This window comes from Brachionichthys hirsutus, unplaced genomic scaffold, assembly GCF_040956055.1.
Source record: "Brachionichthys hirsutus isolate HB-005 unplaced genomic scaffold, CSIRO-AGI_Bhir_v1 contig_747, whole genome shotgun sequence".
Lineage (NCBI taxonomy): Eukaryota > Metazoa > Chordata > Actinopteri > Lophiiformes > Brachionichthyidae > Brachionichthys > Brachionichthys hirsutus.
Window position 1 is genome coordinate 259495 of NW_027180339.1, and position 21719 is coordinate 281213.

General features: G+C 44.1%; 1 protein-coding gene across 1 annotated transcript; it reads left to right on the forward strand.

Annotated features, from left to right (window-relative positions):
• Positions 1 to 502: 502 nt before the first annotated feature.
• On the forward strand, positions 503 to 20804 carry LOC137913683 (peroxisomal acyl-coenzyme A oxidase 3-like). Its single transcript, XM_068757318.1, has 19 exons — positions 503 to 517; positions 7114 to 7233; positions 7829 to 7926; positions 8015 to 8150; positions 8699 to 8773; positions 9740 to 9829; positions 10249 to 10392; positions 10887 to 10975; positions 13043 to 13139; positions 13221 to 13403; positions 13519 to 13641; positions 13721 to 13841; positions 14561 to 14683; positions 14786 to 14899; positions 15752 to 15867; positions 16586 to 16760; positions 17650 to 17717; positions 19058 to 19144; positions 20685 to 20804. The coding sequence occupies exons 2-19, from the start codon at positions 7114 to 7116 to the stop codon at positions 20802 to 20804; spliced, it is 2079 nt and encodes a 692-aa protein (XP_068613419.1). The 5' UTR covers positions 503 to 517.
• Positions 20805 to 21719: the final 915 nt, after the last annotated feature.

Genomic DNA, 21719 nt, shown 5'->3' on the forward strand with positions numbered 1-21719 from the left:
TCCGTTTTGTTTACAACATAAATTCATACGTGGTGGCCGCCATGTTTTCGCATGCACATTGATGACGTCAATGGGTTAGGGGTATGGTAACGACATTGCTCAGACCCCCCTATGTTCAGACAAGATCCAGCATTGAAGTAGTTTATGAAAATGTGAAAGGTTTATAGGAATCCTTTCCACTTTGTAATTACCTCCTAACAGTGGTCGTAACACAGTCGTAGTAACCTGAGCGGTTCTGTCGCCGACGTCACGGAATGGCGACGTAGTTTTGAAGCCGCTGACGTTGAAAATGTTATATTATCTCATAAAGAAGATGCCTTATGTCATGGTAAATTTACATAAAGTTTGTGTCGTGTCTTGAGCCCTTTCAACTTGATGAGAAAGGCATACTGAATGCATGAAAGAACAAACCATGGTTCATCCGGATCAAAGGGGGAATCCATTAATCTGCTCATTGGTGATCCACTCGAAATTCATTCCACCCGAAAAAAGCTGTCGTTTTATTTTGAAGGAAAAAGCCTGAAACAGGAAGTCTTGTCTCTGGACGTTCATATTTCTTGATCCTCGATGAGCTCTGTATTTTTCCTTTGCTCCCTTTCCTGGAGTTAATCTGTTTTGAACACTGTTTGTTTGGGTTCCCATAGCAACAGATTAAACAAGTAAACTCATCCATAAAATAATGTGATGCATAAAATGGTTAAACAAATGACCTGTAAATCTTTTTTTAATTCTGAGCCATCCTGAGGGGGAGGAGCCTCTCAGTTGCCAGAGGGTTACCATGGAGACATACTTTGGTCAATGTTTGTTCCTGTAACTTTGTATAATTTCTTTCCTGTGTTGTGTTGTGTAGCACTTCCTCTTCTGTCGTATGTCCTTAGACCTTCAGCTTTGTAGCAGCAAGCCAGTCCAGTGTGTCATTGTCCAAGTCAATTAAGCCCTGATCACCATTTGGCCTGCGGTATATGGGGCAGCTGGTCAGCACGTGGTCCACAGTCTGTGATGGATCCCCACATTCACAGTGGGCACTGTCTGCAAGACCCCACTTCTGCATTGTTGCACCAAAGCGTCCAACTCCTGTCCGCAGCCGGTTGAGGGTATTCCCATCCTTGAGGAGTAGGTCCTGGCCAGGAACATCTGTTGGATGCTCAATGCAGCGGTGGAGCCTGGATGGTACTGCCGCCTTCCACTGGTCCCTCCATCTGGCCTTCACCCAGGATTCCTTAGACATGTCAGCTGGTGTTGTGCGAAGCAGTTCCTGGGCCTGTGCGGCAAAAGGGCGACTGGACTTGAGGCGGGTATGATGTGGCGTCTCCATGACAACCTTGTGGAGGAGGTGGGATTCGCTCAGATGTGCCGTCCAAGCGAGAGCTAGTATGGCTGCGTCTCGCCTGATCTCTGCTGGGGTGATTCCAGCAAGGATCGGTTGGTTGGTTGGAGTGGCACGTAGGCATCCGGAGACAGTCCGTAGTGTGCTATTAAGAGCAGCGTCCAGCTTTTGGAAATGGGTGCTACGGCTCGAGACTGGGGCAGAGTATTCAGTAGCAGGAAGGACCAGGGCCTCGGTGGAGGCTCCCCACGTGGTTCCGGCTAAACGCAGCATCAGTGCTGCACGGGCAGTGGTCTTTCCTTTCACACTGTCCAGATGTTGTTTAAACCAGTGGTCCCCAACCACCGGGCCGCGGCCGTGAGGCATTTGTTACCGGGCCGCACAGAAAGAATAAATAATGTATGCAATTTAAGTTGTATCGATTATTAGCGTCTAAAAGTTGTTTTATTTTGAAAAACAACCGGATTTTCGCCAACGTAAAATTCACCTGTGAATTGTCATGCTTTACGTGATACGTTACTAAAAACAGACGTAAACTAGCGAAAATAAAATTACAAAACAAACGTTTTTGCAGAGCTTCTTTGCTAATGGAAAGTCCAACCGAGGAGGAAGAAAATAAAACTTATTTTCACAGACAAACCAGGAGTCAGACTTAAAACACGGTTTATCTACAACAGCTGATTAGCTTTGTTCACGAGCAATGAAGGGTTCAAAACTGCTTCAGCACATAAAGACAAGAACCCAGAAGTAAAAGACCTGAAGCCTGGATTAAAACACAAGAATGTGGTATTTATTAAACAAAAAATGTGAACATGAAGGACAGAAGTAATTATTGGGACCATAATTTATGGTGAGTAGATATTGGTGTAATACTTGTTTATAATAGTTATTGCAAGTGCATAATATAACGTTTATTGTTAAGAATATATTCATTTTTCTTTTTATTTAATTACACCCCCGGTCCGCGAAATAATTGACCGGCAAGAAACCGGTCCGTGTCAGGAAAAAGGTTGGGGACCGCTGGTCTAAAGGACAATGTTCTGTCGAGCTTCACGCCAAGGTGTGTCGGGGAGGACTGGGACTGTAGCTGTGCATCGTCAACGATGATGTTGATTTCACGTGTTGCTTCCCTGTTGTAGAGGTGGAACATTGTTGCAACAGTCTTCTCGACTCTGAGCTTGAGTCGCCAGTCCTTCAGATAAGAGGATAGGATGGCCATATCCTCTGTAAGGCCTTCCTCTACTGCTTCCCAAGAGGGTTTGATAAGCAGGATTGCCATGTCGTCTGCATAGCCAGACGACATACTTATATACAAGGACGGCATACTTCCTTGATGTTGTTAGGGGTAGGTCGTGGATGTAGATAACAATAATGCTTGATTTTATATAGCACTTTTCTCGGCACCCAAAGACGCTTCACATTGTGTATTATTCATTCACACCACACTTGGTGGTGGTGGAGCTACTAGCCACAGCTGCCCTGGGGCAGGCTGACAGGAGCGAGGCTGCCAATTTGGGCCATCGGCCCTCCTGACCACCACCAACATTCACTCGCTCACTACATTCACACAGGCAATGTGGGTGAAGTGTCTTGCCCAAGGACACAACGACAGTGGACATGTGAAGGTCGGGGATTCGAATCGAACCGCCAACCTCTCGATCATAGGACGACCCGCTCAACCACCTGCGCCACCATCGCCCTAGATGTTAAATAACATCGGTGCCAGCACAGAGCCCTGTGGGACACCGTTCCTGAGCTTTCTCACCCTACTGCTTTGGCCGTTGCTGGTCTGGAGCTTAAAGCTGCAGTTGCTCAGCATCTCCATAATGAAGCTCACCAGGTGCTTGTCCGGGATGGTCTTCAGAAGCTTCATATGTAGCCAGCGCAGCCAGACAGTGTCAGGCAGCTGTGAGGTCCAAGACGACGGCGCCAGCCTTTTGTTCTTTGGGGAGCTGGGGGTCGATCACTGGGGTGAGGCAAGCCAGGATGAGGCGTTCCAGCAGTTTGAAGGGTACACACAGAAGGGAGATTGGCCCGTATCCCTTTGAGTCATCGCTTAGCTTGTTGGGATTCGGCAGAGTCCGGCGCTGTGTTTCCTTACCAGCTTTGTAATTACTGAAAACCTTCAGTAAACTTGATTCGTTTTATATTCCTGACTCATCATTGAATAAACACCTCCAACACGAGATATAATAAAAGAACCGAGGAAAAGCAGAAACCCAACAGCTTAAAGAGCATGCAACCTTGCAACTACTCTTTAGCGACATGCGGAGGCATAGGCGAGCTAGGCGATTGCCTAGGGCGCCACCTGCTGGAGGGGGCGCCACTCCAAGCCTCAAAAATATATATATATATATATAAATAAATTAAAAAAAAGAAAAATAATAAACTAATAAACGTATTGTGAGTTGTCACATGTCCCATGTTCGTGAACACACCATGGTTCTCCGACGCCTTGAATGCGTCATCTCCGTGTGCAGCAAGCTGGAACAGTTTCCCTCTCCAGACGACGGTAGAACGCCATTATACCGTGTGTAGCTCTTTGCATGACAACACAGACACAGGTTGGTTCTCTGAAACGGGCGTTTATTGCTCTTCTCTCTTTCTCTCCTTCTGTCATACACCGTACGCCGTGAAAACTACATTAAATGTACACAACAAAGAAATATTAATACATTGCACGACAGTGACGTGCGGTGGGGTTCGTGTCTGGTGAGGCACAGTCAGATTTACAAATAAATGAACCTACAGCTTGTTCATCATTTGATTGGCAACATTTAACGTGTTGATCAGTTAAAGTTTAACTGATGTTTAACTGTTAAACACATGTTCTGAGACGGGTGTGGGTGAGGGGGCGTGTCGCCGTCCAGCTGGGGCTGCAGAGAGAGAGAGAGAAAGAGAAAGAGAAAGAGAAAAAGCTGGGCTTCATTTGACAGCTTATGTTCTCCAGAACGTTACAGAACACTCGTTCACATCCAATGGACTCTGTCAGGCCCAGTCCGCCGCGGTTCTGCTCGAATCGGTCCCGCAATTTGACCATGAATACGCGCGGTCGCTGCTCGTGTTTGGAGGCTTCTCGGTAAATTCTTCATGTCGCAATATCCCATCCGAGTCCAGACATCTTCAGAAGTTGAGAAAAGAAGGCAAGAAAAGCAGAAAACACGGGTTCTTGCTTGACGTCCAGACATCCAGACAGCCAGCGCTTCCGTGTTTACAAGCCTGTCTTGAACGAGCGGATCAGCTGATGAGTGTGCTGAATCACTCACGGGTCTCCTATCGGCTGAAGGCCGTATTACATGTGGCCTCATTCTGCAGTATTTTAATGCCGCTGAGCACAAGAATACGTGACGCACTAATTGTATTATTTAAAATAAAAAAATCATAAAATATACAATATAATATCACTGATGTTATATTATATGATTTTTATATTATTTTTAATAATACAAATACATGATTTTTATATGATTTTATATGACAGGTGAGGCTGTGCCTCACCTGCCTCCACTGACTGCACGTCACTGTTGCACGATACATAACAAACAATATTGAGTGCCACACGCTAGCTGGCGCTAGCTAACAATACTACAAATACCTCGTTGGCCGCTTGTCCTGAAAAGAGTAAAAATACAATTCTCTGGGTGTTCTGCGGTCGATGCTTAGACCCCAGACGGTGAAACCAAAAATACAAACAAAAGGATGTCTTCAATAAAGCACCATCTTCATACGAACGTCAAAACAACCACAGCGCCAGCAGTCTTAGTGTTGCGCTTCACCTAACTCCGTCGTAGCAACACATGTGACGGCAAACATTAGTTCCGGTCGTACACAAGAAACAGACGTGCGGGAAAATAACCACAACCAACATCTTAATGAACATTTTAGGTCAACAAATTAATTAGTGCATTTTAATAGCAGTAACACCGTGGCTTATCTGTCTTTACAGATATTCTCTACTTCTTTCTGTTCAGTGATGTGCGTACATGCCAGAAGAACACAGCATAATAAATCGAGCTTTATTTGTGCCGTGCAGTGCACACACAGTAAATCTGGTGGTAGCTGATGCGGCAAAAAGCTCTGCAGATGCCAGTGGTTACTCTGGCTACCTGAAGAAGCTTTTCACACTATTTTCTGCCTCCACTCAGAGATGGTCCATCTTAAAAACACATGTCCACACAACACTGAAATCCTGGTCAGATACTCGGTGGGAAAGTCGGATAAACAGTGTACAGGCTGTGAGATACCAGGCTGCAAAAGTCAGAGATGCACTTTTGGAAGTGAGAGACCACACCACAGATCCGGTGATAAAAATTGAGGCACAGTCTTTAGCTGAAGAGGTTGCATCATACCGTTTCTCTGTCTGTACTGTGATATGGGATGACATCCTGACAGAAATTCAGCATGTCAACAAGTTATTGCAGTCTGAGACAATGCAGACGGATGTTGCAGTTGATCTCCTGAAGAAAACTGAAGCCTCTCTTACCAGCTACAGAGACACTGGATTTGCTTCTGCACAAGCACCTGCCAAAGAAATGTGTGAGGAGATGAACGTTGAAGCTGTTCTTAAGCAGAAGAGACTAAGAGACAGTTCTCCTACGAGGCTCCTGGTGAGGAACTGACTGAAGATTTCCTTTTTCAATATGGTGGTAGATGTCTGCATTGTGTCACTAAGGGAACGATCACAGACAATGGGTGAAGTCGAGAAAAAGTTCAGTGTGCTTGTCAACTTCCCTCAGCTGCCCAAGGAAGAGCTGGAAAAGCCGTGTGAGAGACTGAGCAGTGCCCTGAGCTGGAATGGGCAGTCCGACCTCGATGGACAGGAACTGGCACTGGAGTTGCAATCATTCCCAGATTTGCCAAAACCCAAAATGACCACCTTGGAACTTTTCAGTTTCATACAGGAGAAGAAACTGAAGGAGATTTATCCCAACATGTGGGTGGCCGTAAGAATTGCTCTCACTACTCCAGTGACAGTTGCTGCTGCAGAGAGGAGCTTCTCCAAACTAAAGCTTATAAAAACTTACCTGAGATCTACGATGTCACAAGAGCGTCTCAATGGACTTGCTTTAATAAGCATAAATCATGAGCTTTCAAGACAGGTATCATTTGATGATACCACCGATGCCTTTGCTGCAAGGAAGTCCAGACGTGTAAAATTTAAAATGTAAGCTATCATGGCAAAATTATTTGCTATGTATCTGTTTTGCATTGTTTTGTGTGGAAGCAGTCAGGACTTTTAATTTCCTCTTAATCTGAACAGTAACCCTGTTTTATTTCTGTTTATTTATTTTATTTTATTTTATTATTATTTAATTATTATTTGTATTGTATAGCGTGTGCTAGTTGTTTTGAAGAATAATTAAACTTTTAAGGTCCGTCATATGGCTGTTGTTATTAATGTTTTATATATATTATGTTTGCCGTTATGGGGGTTGGGGCACAAAATCATAATCTCGCCTAGGGCACCAAAATGGCCATGTTTAAGTTCTAGACTCATTATGGACTTGAATTCAACACATTCACGAGAAATGACCTCCAGAATGTGGGTTCTGCAGAACAGCCTCACAGTAATGACCTCCAGAATGTGGGTTCTGCAGAACAGCCTCACACTTCTCTGCCAGTGCAGCAATGTCTGCTGCTCCATACTCAGAAGTGACGTCAGAGCTCAGTGCCTGGACGTCAAAAACAGACGACGACTCCTTCATCCTCTGGAAAACGTGCGTCGCTCGAAAAAGATAAATATTATGTTCTTTTTCTCAAGGAACCCTCAGTCTGAATGCAAGAAGATGGACCATAAGATGGCTGACCTTCCCACTGGTCCTCTGGATTTGTACAGAAAAAAGGCCTCTTTCAATTGGAAGGATATGCTGGTTTTCATAGAGGGAGAGGAATTGCATTCATTCAAGGTATTAAATATTCCTTTTTAAATATGAATAAATCTGTATCCTGGTTACTTATTTGTAGACAACTGCATGCCGCTTGTACCCGCAACCTTGTGTACACGGGTTGATTTGTTGTCTGAGAGAAGTGCAAGGATGGCTGCATCGTCTGAGTATTTGAGATATGATGTGGTGGATGAGATGCTGAGGCAGTCATTGAGGATGTACAGGAAGGGGCTCAGTACACATCCCTGTGGCACCCCAGTATTAATGGTACAGATGTGGTTGTACCCACCCTTACTGCTTGCAGTCTGTCGGTGAGGAAGTTGTGGATCAGGTGGATCAGATGGGGAGGCGTGTTGAGTTGGTGTAGTTTCCGGATCAGCAGGTGTTTCTGTCGGGTGTTGAAGGCGGAACTAAAGTCCACAAAGAGTATCCTGGCAAAGTTACCTGGGGAGTCCAGGTGCTGTAGGAGAAGGTGTAGCAGGCAATTGGGGGGGGGGGGGTCCAGGTGTGGGGTGACAAATGGAAGGATGATATTCACCAGCAATAAAGGAACCTCTTTGAATCCCTCTAGTTTTTCCCTCTACATATCCAGTGTATTGCTTCTTTCATCCTACAGCAACATGTGTTCAAGACACTCGAAAATGATGCACTGTTTGCACGTCATCCTGGTGAAGACATCCCTCTTGAGAAGATGAGAGAACTAACCTTCCTCAGGTACCGTTTTATCAACATAGAAGAAAGTTTCATTCATTGTTAATTCATCCTCACAGCAATTAATTTACCTTCTTATGAAAATCCACAGGGTGAAACAACTCCTCCGCTATTGCTTCTTGACAAATGAAGAGTTGATTTCCAACCCCTGGAAATCTGTGGTGCTCAATGCTTGTCTGGGCATGTATGACTGGAGCGTTTCCGCAAAGTACTTTCTCAACAAAGGGGTGAGTGGTTGAAAGTACGAGATCCCCACCTGTTTGTGTGTGTGTGTGTTTCTGTCATACTAAACTGTGTCAGATCTTAAATCTAAATTCAACGCGGACAAAACACAACTTGGGTTGACACAAAATATAAGTTTTAAACAATAATTTTAGTTAATGAGATAGAAGGTTTTACAGTACAATAATCCCCCCATATGAAAAGGGATGATCTGTCCATCACTATGACAAACAAAAATGTGCTCAGAGATAATCCCTGGTGCAATCCCTCCTCTAAAGTAACACAAACAAAATCAAAATGTCGTATTTTGTGTTTACTCAAGTTTTTCTAATAAACTTTAAAAGATTCCGCACAGTTTAGGTTGAGATACTCACAAAAGGAGAGGCAATAAATTTTGAGACCACTGTTTGATATGAATCTGCTTTCCTTTCTAATTGAACTGAAGCGGATTTTTCAGACATTATTCACTATTAGCGTGTTAGCATTGCTGTAGCCATCTTTACATTCACTGGTGCGTTCCTGTAAAGGATGCTGACATCATCTTCCCTTTCAGATGTTTGGTGCGACTGTGGCAAACACAGGATCAGAGAGACACAGAAAACATGTTTTGAACTGTGAAGACATGACGGTAAATCATCATAGCTCTAACCTGACTGTAACTTTACAGTGTATCAGTGGTTTTATTTGTGTCCGAGACATTTGATTTTGAACCAATACCGAGTACCGATCCGATACTTCTATCGTACATAAAAAAAATGTTTAAAGAGGAGTGAAGAAACGGATCCAGGATGTCCCTTATTTTTTACTCTATTCGTCTTATTTCAACATTTAACTCTTAAACAGAGCACTTCTGTGGCGTAGCTCGAACATTCAAGTAATAAATAAAATATTTTTTTTCACTTTGGACTTGGACTAGTTACAACAGGAAATGTCAAATACTGTGACTTTTCCTGTTTTGTTGGAAAGACATCTTCCAGCCTTTCTGCCTCGCTCAGGGTTTATTCCGATGAGGCACCTGAGAAACGCGTGTTTTTCCAGATATTGTGATATCGATTCCACGAGCATGTCATTGAAAACAAAACAGGTTTAGAACGCTAGCACTGACTGACGTTATGTATGTTGTCACAGTCGAGCACAAATGCAGACAAGTTCGGAAAAAATAAAATAAAATGAACAGCACTTCAATCGCAAGGTTTTTGTCATCGACTTCAAATACTTCCACACCGCAGACATATTCGTGCGACGAGCTTCAAGCTGCTTCTGTGTTTTTCCCCGGTTGACAGCATTCAACCAATAGTGTCACAGGAAGTGATGTCATGCCCAGAGGGCTCACTCTGTTCCAACGCGTAACTTCAGATCTGAAATAACTATCCATATATATCCGAGTCCCGATCCGGAGGTAACGCCTGATTCCGATCGACTCTGCAAGAACGCGATTGGGCCCAATTGTGGGAGGAAGTGAGGGGGCGCACATAGAGATCAATTACAGACATTTGCAATCGACATATTTGCAGTCATCTGCACAGGACTACATTTAGGGGCAGTACAGTCATCTCCATGAACTCACAATGTCAAACTGTTTATCTGTTTATAGACCTTTGGTTGCTTTGCATTGACTGAGCTGAGCCACGGCAGCAACACTAGAGCCATGAGGACCACAGCAACGTATGACCCCACCACCCAGGTCAGCACACAAAAATGAGTTTGTATGAAATGCACAATGACAATGAGTCTTGGGTTCTGTTCAAAGTTTCTGCCTGTTAATGGAAAGTTTTTCCTTCCATCAGCCGCCAAAGTGCTTGTTCTTGTGGAGGGGTTCTGTCTTTCCCTGCTACACCTGTGTTAGATAACGTTCTGTTATGACCTGATTCTATATAAATAAACATGAATTTAGTTAAAGGTTGTGTCTTTTTTCCTCTCCAAGTTTTATTTTTAATTTTATATATTTGTATTATTATTCCTGCTCATAAAATGCACCTAATTTAAATGACTATGCAAATATTTCTCAATCATTCAAGCTCACTTTGCGAGCAGTGTTTTGGTTTTCAAACTTTCATTTGATCGATCAAAAAACTGAGCGAATCACCAACTTCTCCTTCCTAGGAGTTTGTGATCGACTCCCCGGACTTTGAGGCTGCTAAGTTCTGGGTGGGGAACCTGGGTAAGACTGCAACACATGCTGTGGTGTTCGCTCAGCTCTACACGCCGGACCAGGTGTGTCATGGCCTGCACTCCTTCATCGTCCCGGTAAGTCTCCTCACCGAAGTTAAACTGTCCGTGAAAGAAATGCGTTCATTTCTTACGTCAAATTTAATGATTCAAAAGTTAAATGGAAAATGACGTCTATGAATGATACATTTCTTTTCCTCTAACTTTAAGACAAAGTTAACGCTCTATCTTTAAATATTAAATCACTACTTTGAAGGATACATTATGCATGAGGTAAGAGTTAATATAATTATCCGTGAGTAAAATTGAAGGCCCCCCAAAACAAAAAACACTCTAAAACCGTTTCTTTTTCAATCATCTCCATTTCGCCTGAAACAGTCGAGAAGGAGGGGTGCAGTTTGCCATTGTCCCAATGGATGTCGCTCATCGTTTGATAAGCGTTCTCCAAACGTACCGTTAAATCTCTAATCTCATCATGTAACACGCCGACCGGGTATTAAAGGCAAGCAACGAATGAAAAGATCAGAAGACAGTTTGCACATTGATTAAATGTTGCAACCATTACGTTGCAGGTGAGAGATCCCAAGAACTTACTGGCTCTACCTGGAGTGCTTGTTGGAGACATGGGCAAGAAGCTGGGCCAGAATGGACTGGATAATGGGTATTTTACATCAAAGGAACATTTTAACATTTTCTTTGCCCCTTTAAGTAATGTTAACTCACTCGGTACCAGCCGATGCCGTACCTTCAGTACCGGTGGTTTTCGCTCATTTTGCCGTATATTTCAAGACGCACAGAATATTATATACTATAACTATGCAGAGACCGAATGAAAGATCAAAGTCTCATCTTTCATCAGGAAAAAAAGGCATGTTCCTGCTGTTTTACGTTCTAGAGTTAATGGAAGAGAGGCAGATTTCAGCACAATCAGCAGTTTCCAACAGAAAACTAGCTTTTTGTTTAGAGAAACATTTCTAGCGGATCGATGACTTTATCTCTAATATTTATTGCTGTAGTGAGAGTTGTTTACTTCTAGATAACAATAAAAACAACATTGAAAAAGAGCTTTTGATGCTGTGGTAACACATTTATTTAACAATAAATCAGCTGTACAAGGGCTGCTCCTCGGTGATCCAGACGGGAACCGCTCGTCTGACAAATCCCAGTCAGGCTCACTATATCCGTCCAAACCCGAACCTGAATCTAACCCAAAACCATCAGATTTTGGTGACACACGCCAGGATTGACACCGACACCCGGGTTGAACGGCAGCTGTCGCTCTGCTTCGGTAGCACTAAACTCTTCAGCTCTGTGATTTTACATACCGGTAATCGTTTTGAATAACAGACACAGTTGCTTTCTTCTTCGTACCGTGACTCAAACTCTACCGTTTTAGCTGCTTATAGTTATCAGACCGCTCCTGCGCCGCCATTATCACATTATTATGTGATTATTATCAAATAAATCACTCAAACAAGGTACTGGACATCACTTTTATTGTTTACTGAGAACTCACACCTCTCACATCGTTCAACATTTCTTTTTGATAGATGAGGAGGTTTGTGATTATTTTGAAGTTGTATTTACTTCACTGACATTTTGTGAGTTGGTTCATACAGGGCCTTTCTGGACAGTTTTATTATATTTATACAAAAGAGACTTTAATAAACAACAACACTACTTCCTGTTCAGCAGTATTTACACCAGTGCCACATTTTAAATGTACTCGCACTCCCTTCGGAGCCTCCCACTGTCACCCGACGGAGGAAGCTCGTTTCAGCCGCTTGAACCTTGTTCTTTCGGTCACTACCCAAAGCCCGTGACCACAGGTGAGGGTCAGAAGGGGAGCGATTTCTTCCAGACGTGTTTCAGGAGGGGATTACAGACCGACCCAAACTACAAAGGATTGACTGGATGGTTTATTTTGCTGTTTTGGGGTTGATAAAGACCCAAAATCACCAGAATAGTGTAGAAACATTGTAAAAGTGAGTTTTTCATAATGTCCCCTTTAAGAGTCAGTGATGTGTCAGACTGACTTAGCAAAGCACATGGTCAGAAGGTAAAGCCTTTATCCCTATTTCCATTGCATAGTTCCAGCTCGTCTCTCGACTCTTTGCTTGTTTTGGGGAACTGCTCCATTGCTTTTCCAATAAGCCGGGCAGGTAATGAAAGGTAACGTGAAACTTTACAGACTGCTGACTGGACATTGCCCGGCATACACAGAACATCCGGCGCAGTAGAAATCCACAGCTGCTGCACTCAAGCAGCAAAACAACCACAACTTTTCTTTATTGCAACTTCTATATTGACGAGGCGTTGCCGTCCTGTCTTCTTAAACAGCTGATGGATCACAAGAGATAGAGTCATGTTAAAGACTAGGCCACACTGCTTTATAGGAAAAGTCACATCGGGAACATATTCAACGATCACTTGAAATGGGCATGCTCCTTTATTATAACGTGCACAAAACTGGGCACGCATGATTATAGCTATTTAAAAAAATAAAATATCACACTTTGTGTTGTAACAAACTCCTTCCATGGGTGTTACTAGATTGACTTCATTTTTGGTGAGCCCATTCCCGATAAACTATAAAGATGAAAAGGAAATTCACATTCGGTCAGTTTATATTCGCCAACAAAACAACTGAATGTTTTTACGAGCAGTAAAATATAAAGTAATGAAGGTCACTTTTCTGACCTGGCTCTCATGATTGTTTTGTTTTCAGGTTTGCTTTGTTTCATAATGTGAGAATTCCTCTGGAAAATCTGCTGAACAGGACTGGAGATGTTACTCCTGATGGCTGCTATGCTACCCCATTCAAGGTTAGTGGTAGCTGCTCGATACTCTTTTATGTACTGATCTATGTACCAGAGAGCACACGCTTTCTCTCCTGTGTGCTCTAGGATCCCAACAAGCGTTTCGGGGTTTCTCTAGGAGCCCTGTCGGGCGGCAGGCTGTCAATCACCAGGGTAGCTGTGGTCAACCTGAGCCTGGCCCTGACTATTGCCATCCGCTTCTCGGCCACAAGAAGACAGTTTGGACCCAAATACATGGAAGAGATTCCTGTTTTGGAGTACCAGTTACAGGTACAGCGCGTGCACCTTATCAAATCTGCGCATGTCTAAAGCATAGCTCTTAATTTTCAGTCTGGCTAATGAATGGTTACACAAATTCATCAAGTGTTTTATATGTTGTTTCAAGCAATGGCGTCTGATCCCGTACCTGGCAGCAGCATATGCCCTGGGAAACTTCTCCAAATCCATCTTCTTCAACTTTATCGAATTCCAGATGGGACTTCTGATGAAGGACAAGAGTGACAGACAAGTCTGTAAAATATGAGGTGCACGTGTGTCTGTGTCGAGCATGAATTATAACTGTTGTATATCTGTTTTGTGTTTCCTAGGCTGAGTTGGGCAGAGAGATCCATGCCATTAGCTGCTCCAGTAAAGCACTGGGCTCCTGGACCGCACAGAGGGGGATTCAGGAGTGTAGGGAGGCCTGTGGCGGACATGGATATTTGGCTAGTCAGTCACAAACATATGAATAAACACCACACACACACACACACACACACACACACAGATTCCTGACTGTAAACTAACTAGCCTAAATTGTTGTATTTTCTAGCATGCTTGTCATGAGACTTATAATGCAGGGTTGGTCTCACATTAATCCTCTTATTACACGACATTTCTCTCAAGTGTAGCTTCTCATCTAATCATGTGCTGTAGTCACAGATAGGCCTTTGTGTCTGTTACTCAGACACAGATCCAGAAGACATTTCATGATTTTTGGTGAGTGAAATTAATGCATAAAGCCTCCAATGGGAAAATCCAATCCGGATGAAGTTCGGTGGAAAGATAGACGCCCCCAGCCTACATAACTCTATAAACATTCCTCAATAATCAGCCAAGATATTAAGGAATAGATTTTTAACCTCCATTGACTGCAATGTTAACTATAATTTCAGAGTGATCAAGAATCCAGGATCTCTTCTGGATCATCACCAAAATAAACATTTCCTGAAAATTTCATCAAGATCCGTCAATGGCCTTTTGAGTTATCTTGCTAACAAACAATGTGATTACATAACCGTTGCCTCAGCGGAGGTAATTATACAGCGCATTCACAATGGGCATATGCCACATACATGTATGTATACTGTACATGTGATACGTAATAGTGGTATTATTGTACATAATGTGCACACATAAATCACGGTACCAACATGTTTTCTCTCCAGTGAACCGACTCGGTGAGCTGCGGAACGACAACGATCCAAACTGCACTTATGAGGGAGACAACAATGTCCTGCTGCAGCAGACCAGCAACTATCTGGTTAGCTGGCTCCATGCTAAGCAGCAAGGTCAGCTCTCCATGCACAAAGACAATTTAATGTCCTAACTGCTGAGGGGAACATCATCTTGTTCTATGAGAAGGAATGTTTTCATCGCTATGTGCTTTTTAGGTGCCATTCGGATTCAGTCTCCTCTTCACACCGTAGACTTCCTAAATGATTTCCACAACATCTTGGAAAGCAGGTTTCGAGCAACAACAATGGACGAGTGTATGGACCCAGCAGGTATTCTAGACTTTTGGCTTGATACGATAGGGATATCTGAAAAATCCAACATTGGTCCTGCTTTCATCTCCATTCAGTTTGTTGAATATTCTTGTGTGTGAAGCGGTCGTGTTTAGAATTTGTGGTTCGTTTGGAGCAACGTCCGTATATGAAGCATTGCAGTGACAGACTGCGTTGGCTGTGCTGATGCTGAGCTTCAGGTGTTCATTTGACACCGTGTGTAGCACAACAGTGTCCTGTTTAGTGACACAAATGTGGTGCAGTAAATGTACACTTTGGGTTACACTGTGACACAAAGGAGAACTAGAAAACGACAATCAGAGATTGCAGACCCCGCCTCCAATAGACTATTGGATCTTGTGAGACAGTAAACAGGGCTTCTTGATCAGAGGGGCCAAACCTGCTCTAGCTTGCTGCTCCGGAACGTACTACAAGACTCCTTCTGGACTCTTTTTCCCATCATGCCATTTGTTTCCCTCCCTCTTAAAGTGACAGTTTACAGCACAGGCACAATTCCAGATGTAAAAATAATTCTAGAATCTGGATCCAGATCCGGATCAACGCCATTCTCGGGGAGGACCGAGCCACGGACAGAACCTTGCTTGTGTAAAAATCTTGAGTCGATTGGGTTACTAGTTTTTCGGACAGACAGACAAACAGACAGACAGACAAACAGACAAACGCACCCAATTGCAATACCCTCGCCTCCCCCTCGGCGAGGGTAATAAGGTCTGGAAGCTCAGCGACAGTGACCGATGACGACTGATTACATTCCTGTCAGACACTTTGTGGTCCAACCTTGCGTTACAGTGCGTTTGTACAAGTCATTATTTAAATGTCATCCTAAATCAGTGCCAGTGGCGGCCTACAAGTGGCTGGTATGTTTCCTGCTGGTGGAGTGCCAGAAGAGGCTGGAACAGCGGAAGGCCTCTGGGGAGGATGAGTTTGAGGCTCGTAACAACAGCCAGGTAAGAAGAAGAAGAAGAAGTGACAATAAGACACTGCTTTGTGCTTTACCTTTACGGAGGCTTATTGCATTTACTGAATCTTTTCCTGAAATAATGAGATAAATGTATGAGAAATATATATTTTTAATGTTATTAGAGGTATTTTTCCTGTTTTTAGAGGTCATGTTTTTCCATGGTTTTTAGATGTAAAAGTGAGGACATATCACCAGTGTTTACATAAAGAATACAAGTCTATGAAGCATCACGTCCCCTGTGAAATAGTCATTGAGCATCACCAGTTTCTTTTTAACTTCACCTTTCTCTAAGGCTTTGTTCCTATTCTTAGGAGGGTTATTAAAACACTTTGTTTCTGAAGCTCATGGGAGTCTCATTACTATAATCTACTGGCATCTTTTAGGTTTATACAATCTCTTCACATCAGGTGTAAGACCTTTTCAAATACCACAAAACATTTAGTTTAAGGGGAGAAGACCGTTCGGCCGGGTAACCAGCAAGTTGGTCCGCAAGTCCATCCCACTGTGAGATAACTTCACCGACATAATGGCATTTAAAAATCTAAGACCAACTGTCCCAAATCATTCTTTGTTTTTTTCTGAATTAATGTAGACATTGTTTTATTAAACATTACTTGTCACCCATGATCTGCTCTAATCGGATCTGAACAGTGGTAGTGTTGTCTCACTGCTCTTGTGTGTGTCGTATATGTGTGCTTGTTCAGGTATATTTCTGCCGTTCCCTGGCCATGGCCTACATTGAATCCAACTGCCTCCAGAGGTTTCAAGAGCTAGTTTGTGATCAGGACACGCCAGCTGGTCTCAGACCTGTACTCAGCAAGCTGTGTACTTTGTATGGAATGTGGAGCCTCAGCAGCCACATGGCCAGCCTGTACCAGGGTATGTACAACAATATATACGATACCCCGACCTGTATGACTGCGTCACATTCCATAAACATCAGCCAATAGTAAACCGAACTATTGGGGAGCAAATTTTGAAGCTCCATTTACTGCAATAGTTTAAAATGATCCATAATCAACTAGAAAACGACAATCAGAGACTGCAGACCCCGCCTCCAATAGACTATTGGATCTTGTGAGACAGTAAACAGGGCTTCCGGATCAGAGGGGCCAAACCTGCTCTAGCTTGCTGCTCCGGAACGTACTACAAGACTCCTTCTGGACTCTTTTTCCCATCATGCCATTCGTGTCCCTCCCTCTTAAAGTGGCAGTTTACAGCACAGGCACAATTCCAGATGTAAAAATCATTCTAGAATCTGGATCCAGATCCGGATCAACGCCATTCTCGTGGAGGACCGAGCCATGGACAGAACCTTGCTTGTGTAAAAATTTCAAGTCGATTGGGTTACTAGTTTTTGAGTTATGTGCTCGGACACACAAACATACAAACAAACAAACGGACCCAATTGCAATACCCTCGCCTCCTCTTCGGCGAGGGTAAAGATCTCTTTTGGATCAGCAACAAAATTTGGTAACATTTCAAGCATTTCCTGAAAATGTCATCAAGATCTCTCCGTGACTGTTTGAGCTATCTTCCTAACAGAAGGACAAACAAACCAACACTGGTGATTACATAACCCCGGTCTCGGGAGGGGTATTAAATGAATAAATGAATTGAGCTGCGGCGGCGTTTCTGATCAGAACCTCTATCCTGGATGACAAGGAGCAGCTCTGAGGCTGGAGAGTGCATTTATAGAACGGTGACGGCTTGAGAGGAAATGCAAGATGAGATGTAATATTATTTAACACGCTTTGTTACTGTTCAGGTAATTACTTCAGCGGTGCAAAGCCTGCCGAGTTGATCCAGACGACCATCCTCACACTCTGCTCCCAGGTAGGGACAATGTCCATGTCCCTCTGCGTGCCCCTGTTCATACTATTGTGTAATAGAAGGCCTTGGAAACATTGGATTAAGATTCAGTACTCTTCATATAGAAAAGAGAGGAATGAAGGTGAGCAGGAGTAAGACAGAGTACATGTGTGTACATGAGAAGGTCCCAGGGGGGACAGTGAAGCTACAAGGAATAGACGTAAAGAAGGGAGAGGACTTCAGGTACCTCGGGTCAACAGAGCAGAGTGATGGAGAGAATGTGGAAAGGAGGTGAAGAATCGTGTGCAGGCAGGCTGGAACGGGGGAGGAAAGTATCAGGTGTGCTCTGTGATAGGACGAAGGGACAGGTCTACAAGACGGTGGTGAGGACAGCCATGATGGACGGCTCAGAGACAGTGGTGAGGACAGCCATGATGGACGGCTTAGAGACAGTGGTGAGGACAGACATGATGGACTGCTTAGAGACAGTGGTGAGGACAGACATGATGGACGGCTTAGAGACGGTGGTGAGGACAGCCATGATGGACAGCTTAGAGACGGTGGTGAGGACAGCCATGATGGACGGCTTAGAGACAGTGGTGAGAACAGCCATGATGGACGGCTTAGAGACAGTGGCTCTGAGGAAAAGACAGGAGGCGGAGCTAGAAGAGGAGGAGATGAAGATGCTGAGGTTCTCCTTGGGAGTGACCAGGTTGGACAGAATTAGAAATGAGACAATAAGAGGGACAGTGAAGGTGAGACGTTTTGGAGACAAGGTCAGAGAGACCAGACTTTGATGGTTTGGACATGTCCAGAGGAGAGACAGGGACTATATCGGTAGAAGGATGCAGAGGATGGAACTGCCAGGGAACAGGACTAGAGGACGACCCAGGAGAAGAGACATGGACGTAGTGAGGGAGGACATGAGAGTGGCTGGTGTTGGGGAGGACGATGCAAAGGACAGGGTGAGGTGGAGGACGTTTATTTGCTCTGGAGACCCCTGACAGGAAAAGTTTAACATTCAGAAGTCGACCCTTCATATATTAGAGCCAGACTTTCCTGGTCATGCTGCTGTGTGACTAACAGTAGGCCGATCCATTTCTACAAAACTGTGGCCGGATTCTCAGGACTTTGATCCAAGCCAGAGTCCAGACACACTTATGTCTCAACACTGAAGGCATAAAGACGTCCAAAAGTGGTCCACATGTCCTTCAAACTGAAAATGTAGTCGGCTGCTCAGACGCTGTAATCTTGATGCGTCTTCTCTCTCTTAAGATGGGTGATGAGTTTGTGTCTCGTAGGTGCTGCTGCCTCAGAGCTTATTCTAATTCTAAATCTTCTTATTCCCTTTCTCTCTCTTGCAGTTGAAGGATGATGCAGTCGCCTTAGTGGATGTTCTCGCACCTCCCGATTTCATTCTCAATTCGCCGATTGGCAATGCTGATGGACAGGTAAAAAAAGAATATGAAGGCGTTGCGCCTGCTAACCGCAACTACGTTGTTTTAAGACGTTGAAACAGGATTGAGGAAACCCCTCGAAGTATTCTTTCCAGCGTCCGACAATATCCCGAGTCGAGGTCAGTTGCTCCGCTTTCCGCTTCCGAGGCAGCGGACGATTTGCCAGAATTTCTTCAAGGCCGACCAATAGTCTTCCTCCATGGCCTCATCATGGAGGAAGACTATTCTCTTCTTTAAATCTTTTTTATTGGGTTTGAAGTACATATATATGTGCACATACAGTACATGTACATTTTCAGCTCCCCCTGCATCACTTTCAGCTCTTCCCTATTGCCATCCCTGAATGCCCTCTCCGTTGTTACCCAGGGTTTGTTGTTTGGGTGACGCTTCACAGTCCTTGTTGGGACATTGGAGTCCACACAGACGTTGTTACACTCTGTGAGTCCGTCGATGTCGTCTCCATGTGACTCACTAGGTGCGTTTACACGGACAACATTTCTTTATTCCGATCAGAGTTCAGAGTAAACTTGTGATCCGATGCGCCGTGTTCATGGACCCTAAAAATCCGATCCGATTAGGATTTGCGTGTTCATGCATCACACTTTTGATCGGAACAGAATATTCTGACATGCGCAGTTTGACCAAAAGCACCGGAAATGGTAGAAGAAGAAGCGTAGCGTAGCAACTTCCGCTGTGAACAAATCATCGCTCCGCGCTTTCCTGCCTGAAACGTCAGCGTTATTTCGCTCGTTTTCCCCGTTTGCGCTTTTAGTTTCCTCCTTTAATGTCTCCGGCAACATGTTTGTCTCAGATATTGACCAGTTCTGTCTTCCGCCCGCCGTGCTTTTCGCTCGCTCTGCTTCAACTAGCTTCCGGGAATAGCAGCAGCGCGTGTAGCTGACGTCACAGACATGCGCAGTAAGGACGGCTTGTACCGAAACATCGGAATAAGTGTTTTCATGCGCCCTGACCGGGTCACAAATCGGTATAAAGCACCCCTCTCGATCGGGATAGAATTGTGACCGGATCAGGCTGGATTGGGTTAGACTATTCCGGTTAAGGTGTGTCCATGAAGCATTTTTATTCCGATCAGGATTTTAACCGGGTTAAATGTGTCCATGTAAACGCACCTACAGAGTACATCCCATTCCATGGACTCAAAACAGGGTTCCAGGTGGACCAGGCTGATCTTCCCAGGGGGGGGGGGGGGGGGGGGGGGGTGAAGAGCTGTATGCATCCTTAATGTCAGCATACAGCTTGTCCAAAGTCTTCCCCTCCCAGGTTGGACGGTCCACATACTGGGTGAAGGCTGTCGGGGTTTTGTCCATGTTGACATGTTTGACATCCCCAGAGATGGTGATGAGGGTGTTGGGTTGAGACGCCTGGAGCTCTGCCACTGCTCCGTGGGTGACGTCACACGCTGCTGTTGGCTTGGCAGCGTGGGTTGGCCATCAAGTGTAATGGTTTATTTGATATATGAGCTTATTGTCAATGTTCTTTGACTAATCCTGGTTTTGTTCTTCCTCTTCTGCAGCTTTACAGGAATCTGTGGTCTGTGATTATGCAGGGCAGCCAGGTGCTTGAGCGGCCATCCTGGTGGAAGGAGTTCTGCTCAGACAAGCCCGTGGTTGGATCCCTACGTCCAAAACTCTAGGACCGTGACATAAGCTGGACATGTGCCTGTCGTATCCAGAATACCGATGTAAACTGTGTGTTTTCCGACTCACAAACTGTATAACTTCAAATGGAATATCCATATGTACAATGGCTTCGCAAAGGTATTCATAACTTTTCCACATTTTGTCACAACCACAAACATAACTATATTTTATTAGACTGTTATGTAAATGAGCAACACAAAGTGACGAACAATTCTGAACTAGAAAGAAGACTGTCCTATATTTGGCTCAGTCCCTCTTCCCTTCAACCTGGACCTGATCTGTCCTGTCCCTGCTGAAGTGAAAGACTCCGAGAGCATGACGCTGCCACCTTGATGTTTGACAGTAGGCGAGGTGTGTTCAGAATGTTGCCGTTCATCCACACATATCGTTTTGCATTTAGGCCAAGAAGTTATAACTTCACCTCCTTGACACACCCCTAAAACTTTATTCTTGAACGGTCGTGTGTTCCTTGGCCGAAAGTACAGTGGTAATCCAGCCTGGAAGTTACGAAAGTATGGACTACCTTTTCTGCATCTTTTTGGGTGCAATTGTTTGCATGGAGAGAAAGGGGGACTGAATACTTTTGCCCACTACACTTTTCAGTTTTTATTAGTAAAAATAAATGTGTTTCAATTTAAAATCATGTACACTTTTCTTTATACTTCACAATTGTGCGCGGCTTTGTGTTGGTCTTTCACAGAAAATTCCAATAACATATATATATATTTGGTTGTGGTTGTAACGTGACAAAATGTGAAAAGGTTCAGCGGGTATAAATACTTCTGCAAGCCACTGCACATGTTGTTCTTGCTGTATCTCTGCATTTCAGCACAAGATGTTGAGAAGTGTCCAAAATGGTATCAAGTCAGATTTTGTTTGTATCGCTGAAATTCACAAATGACAATGTG